At 47.3% G+C, this 19,496-nt stretch overlaps 1 protein-coding gene across 1 annotated transcript; it reads left to right on the forward strand.

Moving 5' to 3' along the window:
* The first annotated feature begins 934 nt into the window (after positions 1-934).
* Rnf122 (ring finger protein 122) lies at positions 935-18,262 on the forward strand. The gene is made up of 6 exons (XM_042701065.1): positions 935-1,056; positions 9,292-9,448; positions 14,976-15,021; positions 15,297-15,338; positions 16,730-16,812; positions 17,189-18,262. The coding sequence occupies exons 1-6, from the start codon at positions 1,032-1,034 to the stop codon at positions 17,301-17,303; spliced, it is 468 nt and encodes a 155-aa protein (XP_042556999.1). The 5' UTR covers positions 935-1,031; the 3' UTR covers positions 17,304-18,262.
* Positions 18,263-19,496: the final 1,234 nt, after the last annotated feature.

Raw genomic sequence — 19,496 nt, forward strand, 5'->3', positions numbered from 1 at the left:
TTAAGCCACATTCCCAGCCCCTGTAAGGTTTTGTTTGTTTTTATCTGAAATCCAAGCACCTGGAATTCTGACCAGTCACAGGCCTTCAATTTTAGACCTTAATTTCCCTGTTCGTTGAATAAGGCGCTGGCCAGAAGTGAGATGACAACGAACCCCCTGCACAGATCTGTTTTGTAATTCACCGACTTCGCTCTCTGGCCTGTTTCTCCACCCTCTCTCTAGCTGCCACCCACAACCTAGTCACTGTCCAGGCAGCAGAAACAGAACTCTGGCCCAAGACAGGTTTTCCCAAGGAGCTGTAGAAAAGTAAACTGTGTAAGAGCTGGAGGCGAAAAACGAGGGGCCCTAACCACTTTCCTCCAGACCTCCCTCGACAGCCAGTCACCACCAGGCATCTGGGCCTCTTCTTTAGACTGGAATCTCCCCGGGGGTTGGGTTAGTGGTGGGGCCCCCCCACCTTCGCCTGGGGCTAGGATGTTCCCTCTTCAAAGGCGAGGGACCAGCCTGCAGATGCCCAGGAGCGGAGGACAGCTCCCATTGGCTGGGGGCCGCGTGACGAGTGGGGCGGGGCTTCCAGGGGGCGGGGTCCGTCACGGAGAGAGGGCGTGCACCGCCCTGTGTGGGTTTTAAGGCTCGCCGTGCGCTCACGTCTGCACCGTGGGACCCGAGCCCAGCTTCGTCCGCGCGCCGAGGGCTCCGACGATCCGGGGACCGCCGTGTCGCCCCCCGTAGCTCCTCCACCCAGCCCAGGCCCTTTTCCTCCGTGCCTTTCCCCTCGGGTGCTTGACCTGGGGAGACTTTCTGTTTGTTTGCTCGCCTTGCCTCTTTGTTGCTCTGAGAACTAGGGGGAGCCTCCCGGCTCCGGCGGGCGTTGAACTTCGGGAGGAAGGCAGCGCGCCGCACACCGCCCCGGGCGCGTGCTGCGCACGGACGGTTCCCCGCCGCTGCGCCCACCCCCCGCCGGCCTTCCCGCCCCCTCCCCCCAGCCGCCCGCTTTCGTTCCCCGGAGGAAGCCGACGGAGACTTCATTGATGCACCCATTCCAGTGGTGTAACGGTAAGTCCCGGGGCGGGAACGGCAGGGCGCTTTCCGGGCTTGGTGGAGTCGCGGAGGGAACGCGGGGGCTCCTCAGCCCGCGGGGCCCGTGGTCCTTGCTTTGGTTTCCAGCCAAGTTTCTTCTTCCTTGGTGTCCTGGCGCCCACCTCTGCTCTCCGCACCGCGGGGTTGGAAATCGTCGGCTTTTCACCGGGTTGGGGTGGGGGGGTCTGGAAGGGTCTCGGGGCGCGGGGCAGGCGTGGGAGCCCAGCGTTCCCCCAGCCTTTGTGCGGCCCTCGGGCTGCTGCTCTGCCCGCTGCCTTGCCTTTTTGCGCGCTCCTGCCTCTCTCTGTTCTTTGTTGTGGCGGTTGGAGGGGAATGAAATCGGCGCTCCGGCTCGGATCTCCGACTAGAGGGAGCTCAAGTTCCCGGCCTGAAACTTTGCAGGCTCTTTTCAATGTGTACACAGTGCCGCGTGCGGCGCTGCACGCGCGGGTGCCTCCTCGGCCCTTTGTTGGCTTCGCGTGGGTTTGCGGGGGGCGGTCGGGGGAAAGTGGGTGGGTGGGTGGGGGAACCATCTTCGTGTGGATGGGACGACGTGGTGGGTAGATGCCTGGGCGCGCAGCTTTCCCCGCGGTGCGGGCTGGCCTGACCCGAGCTGCGCGCTCTGGTTACTAGACTACCCGCCCCCCCCCCGCCCCCCGAGCCTGGGCAGGGATTGCAACCCCCCCCCCACACACACACACACGCACAGCCACACACGCACTCGCACCAGTAACGTAGCTAAAGTGGCCCCCATCTGAACCTGAACCTCGGGCCGTTCCGGTGATGAGAGGTTCAGCTTGGGTCTGGATTGCGCCCCCAGACTACCTGAAAGAGGGGTTCCGATCCCCACCCCAGTGGCCTTAGCGCCTTGGCCGGCCGCTTAACGTTTGGGGAGTTTGGGGGCCGAGTGGGAAGCAGGCGGATTGTAGTTTGAGTGTGTGTCAGGCTGGCTAGTTAGGGGAGGAGAGATCCGCTCTAGAGTGTAGAGGGCTTCGGTTTTAAGGCAGAGTTTGGGCACGCATGTGTCTGAGTGTCCCCCCTCCCTTCTTCCTTTTGCTAGTCGGGTCTAATTTCCTGAAAATGAACCAAGATGCCTGTGGTGGGCGGGCAGTGTGGGAGAGGGGCGCGGGATGGGGGTTGAGAAAGGACCGCGCATCCCAGCTGGGAGAGTGAGAGATTCCCGGCTGGCTGGAAGAAGGGGAAAGCAGTTCCCAGATCCTCTGGGCTTTCTTGGCCAGCCCTCCTCTGACGTCATTCCTGGCTCAGCCTGCCAGCGGAGAGGAGACCTTCTGAAGTTCAGGCTTCCAGGGGTTGGCAAGACAATGAGACAGACTTAGGGGAAGAGAGCTCAGGCAGCTGTCAGTAATCCCGGTCAGCCTTCTGGGCAGCTTTGTTTCATACAGTGTTTAGCTTTCACTTTTTCGTTCCTGTGAACCTGGGGATTGAACTATGCATCTGGTGCATGCTAAGCACCTCTACCACCCCAATTCTTACTTGCACTTATTTTTGTTTTACTGGTCTTGGGGGCTTGAACTCAGTGTCGGGGCGCTGTCCCTGAGCCTGTTTGTGCTCAAGGCTAACGCTCTACGGCTTGAGCCACAATGCCACTTTTGACTTTTTCTGAGTAGTTTATTGGAGATGAGGCTCACAGACTTTCCTGCCTGGGATGGCCTTTTTACTATTTATTATCTTTAAGTAGTTGTACAAAGAAGTTCCCATTCTACAAAATGAATACAAGGTGTCTGACAACATTGTCACCCATCATTTCTTACCCATCCCTTCTCTCCTTTTTTTTTTTATTGTGATAAGGTGATTACATAAATTTCACAGTATTGTGGAATAGCGATACTTAGTCACACACACATTTTAACCTTCACAAGTCAAATTGTCATTATCATGGTCTACAAAGTTTGTGACCTTCTGAGTAGCTAGGATTACAGGTGTGAGGCACCAGCATGGTTTTTGTTTGTCTATTGTGTGGGTCCTGAACTCTGGGCCTGGGCGCTGTCCCTCAGCTCAAGGATAGTGCTCTACCACTTGAGCTACAGCACCACTTCCAGCTTTTTCTGCTTGTGTGGTGCTGAGGAATCGAACCCAGGGCTTCAAGCATGCCAGGCAAGCACTCTACCACTGAGCCACCTTCCCAGACCCATTGAACTGGCCTGAGTACTGCACCTAAGATTTTTTTCCCTACCACTTGAACTACATCACCAAGTGGGTTTTGGTGGTTATTTGGAGATGGGTCTCAAGGGTTTTCCTGTCCAGCCTGGTTTCTAACATTAATCTTCAGATCTCAGCCTCCTGAATAGCTAGGATTATAGGTGTGAGCCACCAGCCCCTCCCTACTACCTCCACTTCTTAAAGTGATCCATGGATCTAATAGTACTTTAGCTTCACAGAGAAAGCAACCTCTTTTCCAAGACCCTATTCTCTGGGGCTGGAGTTCTCTGACCTTAACAAAAAAAATCATTCAGAATAAGATATTCAGCTGTAATAGAAGCAAAACGATTGTCACTTTCTAAAGCTTTTCTATCTGCCTCTTTAGTCTTTTTTACAGGTGGCTCTTGCCTGTAATCCTAGCTACTCTGAGGGCTAACATCTGAGCATTTCCACACAAGTCCAGCCCAGTCAGGAAAGTCTGAGACTCTTGTCTCCAACTAACCAAAAAAAGCTGCAATGGAGCTGTGACTCACGTGGTAGAGCACTAACCTTAAGCATAAATGCTCAGGGACAGCACACAGGCCCTGAGTTCAAGCCCCAGGAGCAGCACACAAAGAAGACCGAAGTTCACACACTTAGTCTTGGAACTCCAAGGACAGGAAAAGATGGAGGAGATAACTGCTCCAGGATTTTCTCCAGCCATTGTGCCTTCAGGGTATTTGTACATGCCCCTTTTTTTTTTTTTTTTTGCAATAATCTGCTACAGCGCTGCTAGCTTCCAGAACCAGAAACAAACTGAACCTCTTTGGAACCCCAAAGAAGCAGGATCCATCTCATGAAAGACATATGGACAAGCCAAGACAAAATTGGGAATGGAGTTTGGGGGTAGCTCTCATACAGTGGCAGGAAAGGAGGCTGTGGTTTTCTGGAAAGGAAGGTCTGGGGCCCTTTGCCCAGGTAAAGTCAACATTGATCATCTTCAGCCCATCTAGAAGTCTTCATGGAAAGTTGATCTCATTTGCCCATTGAGAGCAAATATTTGAATAATAAGAAGGGAGGTAAAACCACTTTCTCACCCTCTTTGGATCCTAGAAGCAAGAGGCTTTCTGCTGGGCAAAGGAAAGTTTAGTAGCTAATTATTTCTTTAATTTCCTCCTAATCAAGAAGCCCTTTAGAACAAGAACTTTTGCTTGCTGTTTCTCCACGAGGTCTAGTTCAGAGCATAAAGCAGTCCCACAACAATGCTTGTTGGCTGACTGGTGATTTATTTAGTTGAAGGCAGTTTCTGGGCAGTTTTCCCAAACATCAGTCTTCTTTCTTTGAAGTCTGAGTTTTTTTGCCAAGAAGACCAGGTTGTGTGAAGTGGGGAATTTTTTATGAACAAGTTACCAAGACAAGCACTAGGCTAGGCACTGTAGAATTAAATTAATGTCCTTAGACATCATCAGGCTTACTAGGACTATATCCATTTGGTGGCTTACATTCTTGTTTCAGTGTAGACACCCTTCTACTATTTGTATCGGGACAACCTGTGTTTCTCTTCTTTCCTAAATAGCAAAACATCCATTCCTCTAATTTTTTTGGGAGAAAGGATCTCTCCTTGGGCTTCTCAAATGCTGGGATTATAGGTATATACCACTATATCTAGTTCTTAGTTGCTCTTTTATCCATACTAGCAGCCTTAGTGCTTATAGAATCAATGATATGATATTTATTACATGTTTGAGCCAAATTAAGTTGATGCCAGTGACATCTGGGCTATTTAAGATACTTTTTTTTTTTTAAATGAGCCAGTACTGAAACTTAAGTTCAGGGCCTTGTACTCTTGTTTACTCAAGGATGGCACTCTACAACTTGCCACACCTCCACTTCCAATTTTTGCTGATTAATTGAAGACAAAATTGTTTCAGATTTGTTTACCTGGGCCATCTTCTGGTCAGTTGTGGGGCGATTGTGGTGCTTAAAGTCAGTGCGTGGGTGCTGTCCCTGAGCTTTTTCACTCAAGGCTACAGCTCTATCACCGGAAGCTACAGCACCACTTCTGGTTTTCTGAAAGTGGTCCATTGGACCTTCTAGTCCGGGCTGGCTTTGAACCAGGATCCTCAGATCTCAGCCTCCTGAGTACCTGAGATTATAGGCAAGAGCCTATAAGAAGGATCTGACTAAGACTTGAGGGACAAGAACAGATAATTGAAGCAGGTCCTGAGCACAGTAGAATTCAAACAGAAGGATCATTGATTGGAATATCACAAATCCAGGACTTGCAGACTTCAGAAAAGGCCAGGGAATTCTAGGCAAGTAAAGGTAAATGAACAAGCAAGGTGCAGGTAGCTCAAGTCTGTTGTCCTAGCTGCACGGGAGGGAGATCTAATGATTGTGATTGGAAGCCAGCCAGGGCTGGAAAGTCCTTGAGACTCTTTCATCCAATTGATCACCAAAGTAGCCAGAAGTGGGGCTGTGGCTCAAATAGGGGGGTGGGGGTGGGGGTTGTGGAGAGAAACTCAAACACAGGGCCTAGGCCCTGAACTCAACCATAAGGACCAACACAGAAAACCAAACAAACAAAAATAGAAAAGAACAGGTGAAGAGGCAGGTAGGGACAGGATTGGACAAGAGACAATGAAGAGACTGGCCTGTAGGGGATTGTGTTAGAGAACACTAGTAAGATATTGAAAGGAGACCCACACCTGTAATTCTAGCTACTCAGAGGCTGAGATCTGAGGATCACGATTCAAAGCCAGCCTGGGCAGTAATGTCTGTGAGACTCTTTATCTCCAATTAACTACCAGAAAATCAGAAGTGGAGCTATGGTTCAAATAGTAGAGCGCTAGCCTTGAACTGAAGTGCTCAGGGACAGTTCCCAGGCCGAGTTCAAGCCCCATGACTGACAAAAACAAACAAACAAACAAAAAAGATTGAAAGGGGGAAGGGTGCATGTTATGGAAGACTTGAAGTCAACCAGGAGTTTGGAAATACGAAAGTGGGAGGATGTGGGGCTGGGAAGGTGGCTCAGTGGTTGAGTGCTTGCCTTGCATGCATGAGGCCCTGGGTGCGATTCCTCAGCACCATATATGCAGAAAAATCTGGAAGTGGTGCTGTGGCTAAAGTGGTAGAGCACTATCCTTGAGCTGAAAAGCTGAGGGACAGCGCCCAGGTCCAGAGTTCAGACTCCATGACCAACAAAAACAAAAGCAAAACAAAAAATAAATAAAAAGTGGGAGGATATGTTAGACATAGAGAATTAGTAATAGTAATTAGAGAAGGAACTAGAAAGAATAATGACATGTTTTAGAAGACAGTAGGTTAGGTAGTATGCTTAAAAGTGGGGGAGGGGAGTATTTGACCAGGTGCTGGTTGCTCATGCCTGTAATCCTAGCTACTCAAGAGGTTAAGATCTGAGGATCACAGTGTGGACAGTAAAGTCTGATACTATTATTTCTAATTAACCACCAAAAAGCCAGAAGTGGGAGTAGTAGAGTACTAGTTAAACTTGAGTTCAGCGCTCAGGATCTGAGTTCAAGCCCCACTGCCAGCACAGCAAATAAAGAGGTAACAGTAGGATAAGGCAGCATTTGAATGGAAGTTTGTAGTCATTAGTTGGATATATAAGGGAGGAAGAGAAATACGATGTACTTGTGTGTGTGTGTGTGTGTGTGTGTGTTAGCTTTCCCATCACTGAATGAATGTCTGAGAGCAATTTACTTCAGGCAGGGAAGATTTGTGTTGCTTGTGGCTTCAGGTGGCAACCAGAAATTGACAAGAGACACAGCTCTCAGATTTGCCTCCATTGAACTATGTCCTCCAGTTAATATACTTCATTCCCAAGTTTCCAGAGTCTCCCCAACCAAATAGTACCAGCAGCCTGAGAAATGCATTCTGCACATATACGGGGTAACACTTAATTTCCAAGCCATAACAGCATGTCAGAGTTGATTCTAATCTTCTTACCTGGCCTAACACTGAGTTGTGGTAGCGCTGGTAATTACCAGGTAGAATTCTGCTGTACAGTAATGGGTCCTAGCTCCTAACCAAGATGCCAGAGGAGAATCCACTGCCTGAGTGCAGAGGGACTTTCACAGTAAACTGTGAAGACTATAAGCAGATTGTGTAATGATAGAAGGGGCTTCCCCCATATTGTTGGGAAGGTATCATTTTATAGGCCAAGTGCATTAGCATGCTTCTCTAGTCCCAGCTACACAGGAGAATCATTTAAACCCAGCAGTTCAAGTTTCAGTTGGGCAACGTGGCAAGATCCCATCTGTTTAAAAACAAACTAGACTAATTTGGTAGCATGAGAATGTGGTTGGAATGCAGCTTATTCTCATTAATCAAGGCCTTTCCCTCTACCACTGCCACGCTCAGCCTCTGGCTTTCTATCTTATCAGACTGTTTTCTTTCCAGCTACAACTTGGCTTCCAGCCTTGGTGTATTATGGAGACATAAGAAAAAAGCTTTCCTTAAAAATTTCTTTGCCCAGAACCGGGTCATGTGCCAGCATTACCAAATCCTGGCAAAGGGGAGAAAATGATCACAATTAGAGGGCCACTACTATTCCTGAGCCCTGTGGGAAGAGAAGCAGCTAGTAGCTCGCCAGTGCTTCTCAAACTACGTGTGCAGAGGAATCCACAAGGAGCTTGTGAAAAATGCAGATTCTGATTCATTTACTCATGGGTCTATCTGAGATTCTGCATGTCTAACCACCTCCTAGGGACCCACTGGGCCTGTGGCACTGTGTGTGTGCCTTAAGGCTTTGAGTAGGAAGGAGCCAGTAAGGGAAGCTGCAGCTCCCCACCCCCACACACCATCGCCACTTTCTGGAACACTGGCTGGTCTTGGAGTGAACACTTTCTATTCTAGTCCTGGCACAGCCTGTCTTTTGAAGCAGGTGGCTTAATAATGACAAATGACCTTTGTAGATGCACTTTGCAATTTATGAAGCCAATTTCTTACCCCATCATTTTCAGTCTTTATATTTTGCTAGTTTTTCTATGACAAAGTGAAGCCTAGAGAGCTTTTTTTTTGGAGGGGGGGGGGGGCTGGTCGTGGCGCCTGCGCTCTGGGTCTGGGCTCTGGGCCTGGGCGCTGTCCCTCAGCTCTTCAGCTCAAGGCTAGTGCTCTACCACTTGAGCGACAGCGCCACTTTTGGCTTTTTTCTTTTTGCTTATGGGGTGCTGAGGAATCGAACCCAGGGCCTCATGCATGCAAGGTAAGTGCTCTACCACCTTCCCAGCCCCGAGAGCTAACTTCTTAAAGGTCACGTAGTTCACTAAGGAGAGGCAGGTCAGAACCCAAATGTTTTCTAACCTAACCTAAGGCTCTTCTGGTTGGTTCTGTATATATTCTGTGAGCCCCTTCTACCTAATGGAATGGAGGTTTTCTACTTTCTGGCCATCACTTGTATAGCATTTCCCTTTCAGAGATTGGTGAAACAATGCTAGTAAGATTAGCCTGGGATATATCAGCTCAAGCCCTCAAATTAGAGGCTCATCCTAGCTACTCAGGTTGAGATCTGAGGATCTTAATTTGAAGCCCGCCCAGGCAGGAATCTCCATTAGACTTATCTCCAATTAACCATTAAAAAACAAACAAACAAACAAAATTAACAACAAACCAGCTGGAAGTAGAGCTGCAGCAGCCCAAGTGATAGAGCACTAGCCTTGAGTACAGGGACTGCACCCAGGCCCTGAGTTCAAGTGTCAGGACTAGCACAAAGCAAAACATAAAAACAAATACCCAGATTGAAGATAGCTCCTGCCATTAATGTATGAGTGACACAGTATGAAATTAATCCCAGTGGTAAGTAACTGGCTTTTATTTTTTTGCCAGTCCTGGGGCTTGAACTCAGGGCCTAGGCACTGTCCTTGAGCTTCTTTTGCTCACGGCTACTAGCACTCTACCACTTGAGCCACAGCGCCACTTCCAGCTTTTTCTGTTGATGTGGTACTGAGGAATCGAACCCAGGGCTTTATGCATGCTAACCAAGCACACTTACCACTAAGCCACATTCCCAGTCCTGTAGCTAACTCTTAATATTTCCATCTTCCTTTTCAGGGTGTTTCTGTGGCCTGGGACTGGTTAGCACCAACAAGTCCTGCTCAATGCCACCCATCAGTTTCCAAGACCTTCCCCTCAACATCTACATGGTCATCTTTGGTACCGGCATTTTTGTCTTTATGCTCAGCCTCATTTTCTGCTGTTATTTCATCAGGTATGTAAGGTCACTGATCAATCTGGGAGCAGAGTCAAGGAAAAAAGACCAGGGTTGGGGGCAGGGCTGAGTGAGGGTCCCAAAGCAAACCCTTTTGCTAATACTGCTGCTCGGAGCACATGGCTTAGCCGGTGCCCCTCTCTGATATCTGTGCTTCTATTTCTGTCAGCCTATCAAGTTGTCCCAGAGCATATAAGGTCACTGAGGGTTGGACTGCACCCTACCTCTTGGTCAGTTACTCTAAGGTTGCCTAGTATTACTTACTGTCTGAGTAAGTAAATGAGTTGGTGGTCTCTTAATTCAGTGGTCATCTCCTGACTTAAGTTCTCTAGTTATCTAGAATCCGTAGGCACCAATTACTCCAGCAGAATGTAATTTTGTTTTTGTTTTTTTTGTTCTCCTGGGAAATCCTGTTGTCAACTCTAGATAATATTAGCCATATCTGGAGAGCTACTACATTTTTGTTTTATTTTGTTTGTTTTGTTTTTTAGCCAGTCCTGTCTTGAATTCAAGGCTGGCTCAAGATTAGCACTCTACCACTTGAGCCACAGTGCCACTTCTGGCTTTTTCTGTATATGTGGTACTGGGGAATCATGCATGCTAGGCAAGCACTCTATCACTAAGCCATATTCCTGGCCCAGAGAGTTACTCGTTTTTGTACCTTGTAAGGGCTTACTTTGTTTGCTTGTTTTGTTACTGGTCCTGTTGTTTGAACTCAGTGCCTAGCTGCAGTGCCTGGCTCCTTTCCCTTTTCTTTTTTTTTTTTTAATAATTACATGTTTAATGGGCAATCTTTTCCTCTTATTGATTATATCACATGGAGGTAGAAAGAGAACCAGAAGGTAAGAAATAGGATCAGGTTGAAATAACATTTTTCCAAAGGAAGTATCATTTGAATTTGTGAACTAAGTTTTGGATTTAAGTGTGCGATTTGTTGTCTTGTGTGGTTTTTTTTTTTTTTTTTTTAAATTTTATTTTATTGTAAAGCTACTATACAGAGGGTTACAGTTACATGAGTGAGGTAATGAGTACACTTCCTCTTGAACATTGTTACCCCCCTCCATTGTTTTCCCCCTACCATCCCCTCCCTCCCTCCCTTCCCCGAGGTTCTTTTTTTTTTGATTGTGATTAAATGATTACATAATTTCAAAGTCACAAGTTCATTCTAACTTCCCTGGAGCAAATTGTCTACCACAGTCTGTAATATATAACAGTGTTCACATGTTATATACCATGTTTGTGATCAGCAGCATGGGGATATTTAGTAGTGGTTCAACCAGATGAGCGGGAGTTCTTTGTTTCTTAAGTCCTGTTAGTTTTGTCGTATCACCTAACCTTTTGGATTTAGCATCCACTTATCAGGGAGACCATGTACCGTTTGTCTCTTCGTTCTTGGCTTACCTCGCTCAACATGATTCCTTCTAGCTCCATCCATTTCCCTGCAAATGCCATTATTTTGTCATTTCTAATGGCTGCATAATATTCCATTGTGTATAGATACCACAATTTTTGGATCCATTCATCTGTGGTGGGGCATCTAGGTTGTTTCCATATCTCCTTTCCCTTTTCTTGAATGCCAAGTTTCCTCTCTTAAACTATTCTTACCAGTGGCCTATAAGCAGATTGTGTAATGATAGAAGGGGTTTCCCCCATATTGTTGGGAAGGTATCATTTTATAGGCCAAGTGCATTAGCATGCTTCTGTAGTCCCAGCTACTCAGGAGAAACACATACAACCCCCAAATCCAGCAATTTACCTAATTTCCCCGAAAGCTAATACCAAAGACTTACTTAGGATGAGAATTGGAGGAACATAAAACCAGCTCTTTCCATATACACATGGACTCACACATGCTTTGTGTGGACGCACACATGCATACACACACACACACACACACACACACACACACTCCAAAGGCAACAGAAGAAAATCCAGAGACCATCTTTCTACCCAGGAAATGGGTGACAAGGATTTCCTAAGGGCCAATAATAGGCATGACCTTAAGTTGTCAGCCTAGTCTTTGTCAAGGGCCTTTGTGTGTGCCAAGCATGTGGCCAGCATTTTGTAAATCATTTCAATCACTGAATTCTGAGACCAATGCTACAGTTTAAGTATTTGCCTGCTGTATAAATGAAGACATTCATGCCCTGACAGTTAAGGGTCTGCCCAAGGTCATGACATCCAGAGAGATGCTGAGGTGGGCTAATCTGGGCATAATGCGTCTTTCATTTCAGATTCCTTCCATATGTTTGCTTGCCTTCTGTCCCTTCGTGGGAAGTCGGGGAGCTGCTGGGATGACTGTGCCTTCCCCTTACAGCTGGGTACAGGATTCCTACAGAACAGACTGGGAAGCTGAGTACCACTGGTTTGTGTCTCTTTGCCTGGAGCAGAAAAGCACAGAGTGGTAACCCCATAGTACAAAAGCTATTCCTACTGTGGTGCTGCTGGGGCCACCTTTCCCTTCTGCAAGTAATCTGTTACTTCACCCTGCCCTCTGTCCTGCAGCCGGCCTGAAGCCAGTTGACCCTGAAGTTTTCATAGGCCCAGAAGCTCACTAATGTCTTATGTGTGCCTATATATAGAAAGACACACAAGCTCAGAAGCCACTTCCTCTCCTTGCTTCTCTGTTTCCTTCTCCGCCAAAATAGGCTCATGACCACTGCATCTGATCTGGTGAGCTCATGAACCAAGGCCAGCTACCCCCTTCTTCTCCCACTCAGAGCTGCCCTGTGTGTCCTACACAGGATGGAAGGGCTAGTGGAGTACAAATAGGCAGGAAAGGAACAATTATTTTCAGGATCTGGCTGCATTGTTTGTTCTAAAAGGGAAAAGAGGAAAGGGAGAGCCTGCTGGCAGTGGCTACAAATGGGCTCATTGAAATTGGAGTATTTTTAGTTGCTTTGCTCAACCAGCAGCTGAGAAGGCCACCTGTCCAAAGCTGTTGGCCTCCCTCCCCAGCTGGAATGCCCAAGGTCTTTGCTTTCTGCTCTGTTTTCTTTACAACCTTTTCAGCCCTGTTTTCAATATGATCTAATCCTTCCTGAACTGAATTGTTTCTGTAGGATGAAGGCACAGCTCTCAAGCCCTTCTCCATTCTAAGAGGGTTGGAGTTTCTTGGGTAAACACTAGCCAGACTAGAGGGGTGATGGCCAGGGGTACCTTCGACTCCTAGGGCCTGACAAGCAGAGAGGCTCCTCATATATTTATACAAGTATAGACATGTTGTAGAGAAGATGTGTGGCTTTCCCTTATTCCCCAGACAAAGAGTTTAGAGAGGGATGTAGATGAGTATAGTTATTGTCTAGTCTAGCTTTGACCTCAGAACCATGAAAGGAAAAGAAAGAACACACACAAATGAACCACATGCAGGCCTTATACTATTTCCTTTACTCAGCCATCATGGAGCAGCAGTGTCTCTTTTTTTTTCCCTCAGGAGACTGCTAAGACCTTCCTGATCATGGGAGCATGTCTTCTTACCCCAGGCTAATTCAGTACTAGCCAGTGCCCCTTCCTCTTGGAAATTGGGCAAGAAACATTTGCATTATATATGGAAACGTTCTCTGAGCTGGGTGCTTTACACTGATAATCCCAGCATTCAAGATGCGTAGGCAGAAGGATGGTGAGTTTGATACCAATGTGGGGTACTTAAGGAGACCTACCCTGTTTGAAACAAATAAAAACCTTTTATTCTGGACTGAAGAGTTCCCTGCCAGTTAATAATGGGACAGTAGGAGGACTGGCTAGACATTCAGCCCAACTCTGCAATGAACAGAAAGCACAAGGTGGAGAGAAGGGACAGTAGCTGTGCTACCCAGCCCCAACCCTGGCAGGAGTCCACTTGGACCAGACTTCTCCCCAGGCTCCAGGAGCATAGACTTGCCAGGTCACATGACCTCCTGTCAGGAAGGATGAAGGAGGATTGTAGCCTGATCTTATCTTCCCTGTACCACCCTGGGCATAGCCTGCCTGTACCTTCTTCCTCTCAGACTACCCCAGGAGCATTTCAACCTCTAGTGATTTGAGGTTCTATTTTTCTAAGTTTGGGCAGCAATCCATTTTCTGTAGGCTTTGTAAGTTGAGAAGCCTTGGTCTCCCAGCTCTGTGTTACTCTGCAAAAGAATATATAGACTGAGCCAGGTGCCAGAGGCTCATGCTTGTAATCCTAGCTACTCAGGAGGCTGAGATCTGAGGATCATGGTTCAAAGCCAGCCTAGGCAGGAAAGGCTGTGAGACTCTTATCTCCAATTAACCACTCAAAAACTGGAAGGGATGCTATTGCTTAAGTGGTAGAGTGGTAGCCTTGAGCAAAAAGAGCTTAGGGACAACCTAGGCCCTGAATTCAAATCCTATGACTGACAAAAAGGGGGGGGGGTATGAGAAAGCCCCATTAGTTTCCATGAGGCCATCTAAAGTTATCTGTAGCTGTACATGGTGGTACATGCTTGTAGATTTAGCACTCAAGAGACCAGTGCAAAAGTATCCTGAGTTCAAGGCCAGTGTAAGCTGCATAGCAAAACCTTGTTTATCAAAAACAAAGGCAAACAGAACTGACTACAGAATTCAGAGTAAAAGTTTTCCTTACTGAAAATGAAACCGTGCAAAATCAGTTCATGATTACAATGGGAGCCATTTGCACCGTAAGCCATTCAGAGCAAACTTCATGAAATGTGGGCTATGTTTCCAAATCACATCACATTCTCAGGATTGTGGTGTATTCCACCTAATGGGACAGGTCATGTTCTGTGGTAAAGGACAGGCTCTGTAATCACATAGCTTTTGATTCTGATCCAGGCACTCTTGCCAACTAGCTCTGGGAAATTTGCTTCATTTCTTTGGGCTCCATTTGCCTTATCTATAAAAGGGAAAATATCCCCCTCTTAAATGTTTTTTGGATCCAATGAGAACACATTGGACAATGTCGCTCTGGGAGCAACACACAACATGTCCTTGGTGAACTATTATGCCATTGCTATTAGTAACAACATGCCATGTTTTGGCTTTTGAGAGTCAGGCTGTCTGCAGCCCACTGGCTTAGAATGAAAAGGAGAGAACAAAGAAGATGTCGTCTGGGTAGTTTGTCTGGCACTGAAGACAAGTGTGCTTTGATTCCAGAATTTCTTGTATTCTCTGAGTGGAAAATTCCCCAGGGTCAACAGAAACTTACTTATCCTTCTACCCTGGCGATGTGGAAATATCCCTCTTAAGAGTATCTGTGTAACTCCCTGTGTACATCCCATAAGCACGTCCCAAGGAATTTACTGGGAAAGATCAAGTGAGGAGAGGATGAGTTCTTTGGGGTGCTTTATGGAGAATCTTCCAGCCTGGCAGTAAATCAGTAAAGGTTTGAGTCCTTAGTGAACTCTGAGTGGCTTGCATAGGTCCAAACCATGACTTGTGCTAGCTATGGGTCAAGGGACCCTTCCTCACTGCTAGAAGGATGCTCAAGTATTCAGCCAGCCCAGCTTAATATCATGGATCTGTCTATGCAAAGGAAGATTAACCTGCTATCTTCCTTTTCTTCCCCCAGCAAACTCCGGAACCAAGCACAGAGTGAACGATACGGCTATAAGGAGGTACTACCCTTTCCCTGTTTCTTCCTGGGCCCCACTTACCCTGATAGGAAGGGGACAGGAGGACAAGCCCAAGCTCCCCTGCCTGAGTTCTCTTATCCTCTCTCCCTGGATCTCCCTGAGGCTAGCTCTACTTGTCCTCTGGCTGGGCTTGTCCAGTCTTTCCAGAGCCTTTCAGGAGCGATTGGAGTCTCCGTTGGGGAAGACTGGGGCTACCTCATTGGCTCCTTTGTATAATTGATGCCTTTAGACCTCATCCCTCCTTTTTTCCTCCCCAGGTGGTTCTGAAAGGGGATGCCAAGAAGTTACAGCTCTATGGGGTAAGTGTCCTCTGGGATCACAAAAAGGTTTAGGTAGTATGACACATTGCCCCAGGAATCCTGCTGTGCAGAATCTTTAAGGGAAGGATAGTTATACCACTTTCTGACCTAGACAGAAAGAACTCAGCTAGCTTTCCTAATGTTAGTTCCTGTGGCCTGCTATTCCCTAAAGAAAATAGAAGCATTGTTAAAGTACCCTGTGTTTAACCGACTAGCTCTGATTAATGTGGCCACTGCAGTAACTCTCCCTCTCCCTGTGACGCTCTCTCAATATGCACCAAACCTGGGGGCCTCTCAGTTCTGACTTTTTATGATCTGTCCCACCTATGCCTTTGAAGATACCTCATTTCCCATAGCTACAGACCTTCCTAACTAGAGAGGATTTGTGGTTGTCTGGTAGTAGGGAGGATTCCGGCATCACCAAGCACGAGACTGCCTAGACATAGCCTCATTCCCCTCTTGTTTTTTTGATGTCTGCTATTATACCTCCAGCTTAGATGTCTCCTAAGCCTTCTTCTAAAGAATAATGCAGCGAAGATCATTACGGGAACTGAAGTATAGATTTAAAGAATTTAACTGGGTTTAGCCAGTGGTGGTTTATGCCTATAATCCTAGCTACTCAGGAGGCTGAGATCTGAGGATTGTAGTTCGAAGCCATCTTGGGCAGGAAAGTCTGTGAGACTCTATTTTCAATTAAATTACTGAAAAGGCTGGAAGTGGTGCTGTGGCTTAAGTGGTAGAGTGCTAGCCTTGAACAGTGCCCAGGCCTTGATTTCAAGCTCCACAACCAACAACAGCAAAAAGAATTTAACTGGGGCTGACTGCCAGTGGCTCACACCTATAGTACAAGTTCAAAGCCAGCCTCAAGCCAGAAATTCCATGAGATTCTTTTTTTTTTTTTTTTTTTGGTCAGTCATGGAGCTTTAACTCAGGGCCTGAGCACTGTCCCTCAGCTCTGAGATTTTTTTTTTTTTATCTCTAATTAACCTGCTAAGAGATGGAAGTGGAGCTGTGGATCAAGTGGTAGAGTACCATGCCAGCCTTGAGCAGAAAGAACAAGCAAGGATGGCACTCTTGAGTTTCAAGCTCTAGTACCTATATAAAGAAAAAGAGGGATGGAGGGAAATAGGATGGACGAAAGATAGAGAAGGGGAGGTGGGAGAAAGATACTAGGACAACTGAAGAAGTAAAATTTATATAGATTCTTTTTCTTCTATTTTGGTTAGTTTCAATTTAAGCAGCCACCAATGGCTAATGCCTGTCATACTGTCAATAACACAGACGCATACAACAGGGCTGACTCTGATTTCTTGGCCAGGGATGAAATCATGGATATTCAGGATGGTTAATAAGCTTCTTCTCTGTCTCACAACACCCTCTTCTCTTTGCAGCAAACCTGTGCAGTCTGTCTAGAAGACTTCAAGGGGAAGGATGAGCTGGGTGTGCTCCCGTGCCAACATGCCTTTCACCGCAAGTATGTGGGGATGTGGCCAGGGCCTCCTGCTCTATGGAGGAGAAATAATCAGGGAGCAGCCTATAAAACTTCCCAAGCCAGGAACTGATGGCTCATGCCTGTAATCCTAGATACTTAGGAGGCTGAGATCTGAGGATCGTGGTTCAAAGCCAGCCCAGGCAGGAAAGGCTGTGCCCAGGCCCAGGACCAACAAAAAACAAACTCTCCAATTACCTGTCACCTGCCATCTACCCTCCCTGCCAGTGAGATCAAGGGTCTATCCTGTCTAGATATCCAGTCATTCCGAAGGGTTAGGTTGGGTACATTCTTATTCTGAGGAGCAACTGGAGCAGTCTGTGGTGTCTTCTTAGAGAGGTCATAGGTCTCTCATTCGCAGGTGTCTGGTGAAATGGCTGGAAGTTCGCTGTGTCTGCCCCATGTGCAACAAGCCCATTGCTGGTCCTACAGAAGCCACTCAGAGCATTGGGATCCTATTGGACGAGCTGGTGTGAAGGCAGCCTGCACAGAAGCTGGAGAATGCCTAGGCCCTCTCTTGCATAACTACAGTGGACAAAACAACTGGGTGGTGACAGCCATGCTTACCAAAAGGGGAGGGCACTGGGCTTTCTCCAATAGGGCAAGACCAGTGGCACACACTTGCCTTTCCTTTCTGAAGCTCCCTTTCCTGTTACTCCGTACTGATGGCCTCAGCCAACCAGACCATTGCAAAGCCAGTACCGAACGGTCCACCTGCCTCATCTCTGCTCAGGGAAGGAGTCCACCTTCATCTGGCCATGAACACAGCACCCTCTTTGGGTTTGCCCTGAGGAGGACAAGATGCACTTACCTGGAAGGGATAAGCTGGCTCTGCCTCACCACTCCTTCCCTCTTCACCCCACTTCCCCCCTAAGACAGGAATGATCAGAGAAGGAGAGGCTGAGAGGCTAGAAGGCTCTGCATTAAAACCGGGGTGGAGTGAGGAACTGTCTGAGGACAAAGTCAATGTTTACAAGGGACCTATCAGAACAAGGATGGCCCAGGACTGGCTGACGACAGGAACTGGGAAATCCATCCTCTGCTAGGATCTGAGGTGCTACCCACTCTCTCCCTCCTCCCCCGATCAGAGCTTCCTATTCCATGGTGGGGATTGAGAGCCTCTACGGAGGAAGGGCTTGTTTTATGCTCAACCAATACCCAGGGTTTTTTTTTGGGGGGGGGGGTGTTTCCCCCTTAAAGGAACAAAAGGGGCCTTGGGTCAGGGGGTGGTTACAGGAGCAACAGAAACCTGCCTTCCCCTTTGTAAATAGTATTTTTATACTTTATCCTCAACATCTCAGGCTTTGCAAATGGGACCTCCCCTTCTCCCCAGAACTGAGGGGAGATAGGAGTCTTCTCTCCAGAGTGGGTGAGGATGGGAGAATGTGGTGTATTTAAAGAAAATTAAATTTAATAACAGGTTTCTCTAACCAGATTTTTGTTGTGACTGTGGTCTGGGCTTGTTGGCTTCTCTGCCAGTAGAGGGAACATAACTCTCTAACTGCCCCCTCTCAATTCCTCTTCCCCAAGTCAGAGTTGAGCACAAAGCTTCCTTATCTCTGCAAGGAAAATTGATAGATGTGGATATATGTATGCATGTACACAGGCACACAGGCTAGGAGTGAGGCTTGAGGCCTGAGCACAGTCCCTTAAGGCTGGCACTCTACTACTTGAGTTCCACTTCTGGTTCTGTTTTGCTGGTTAATTGGAAATTGGACTTGTCTCCCCAGGTTGCTTTGAACCATAATCCTCTGATCTTAGCTTCCTAGCTAACACTACAGACAGGAGCCCTCAGCCCCCAGCCAGTGTGTGTATTAATGCCATCTTGTTACTTAGTTCAGTGTTTCCAGAACACCTGCTTCCTGAGCCATCACCAGAAAATGAGAGCTTTTCTCTGCTTCCCAGACTCTACATGTAATTACAAGTTTTTGTTTTGGTCTGTTATAGGGCTTGATCTAGAAGCCTAGATGCTGGTCTTGAACCTCTTTGTGCTCAAGGCTAGTGCTCTACCACTTCAGCCACAGCTTCACTTCCAGTTTTCTGGTGGCTACTTGGATATAAGAGTCTCAGGGATATTCCCGTCTGGGCTGGCTTTGAACCAGGATCCTCATCTGTGTTCTGAATAGCCAGCATTACAGGCATGAGTCCCTGGTGCCCCACCAATAATAGGTCTATGAGATTCATGCATGATAAGCATTTCAGTGGGTTTCGTTAAAAATGGAGTGAGGAAGTGGCGCTGTGGCTCAAGTGGTAGAGCACTAGCCTTGAGCTGAAGAGCTGAAGGACAGTGCCCTGGCCCAGAGTTCAAGACTCACAACTGACCCAAAAAAATGGGAAAAGGGGAGTGACTTTGGTCAAGTGAGTTTTTATAAAGATTTTAATAAGGCAAACATTTCCTGACCCATGCAGGAAATGGAAGTTAAAGACTCAAAATGGCAGCTATTACTTGCCTTTATTCTTTTCTGAGGTAGGAGAATAAATACACATGTTCATGAAGTCTAGCAAACTTTCTTTTTTTTTTTTGGGTCCGGTTGTGGGGCCTGAACTCTGGGCCTGAGCGCTGTCCCTCAGATCTTCAGCTCAAGGCTAGTGCTCTACCACTTGAGCCACAGCGCCACTTCCGGCTTTTTTTCTCTTTGCTTATGTGGTGCTGAGGAATCGAACCCAGG

Source organism: Dipodomys spectabilis, unplaced genomic scaffold (genome assembly GCF_019054845.1).
Source record: "Dipodomys spectabilis isolate Male_0828 unplaced genomic scaffold, ASM1905484v1 ptg000009l, whole genome shotgun sequence".
NCBI lineage: Eukaryota > Metazoa > Chordata > Mammalia > Rodentia > Heteromyidae > Dipodomys > Dipodomys spectabilis.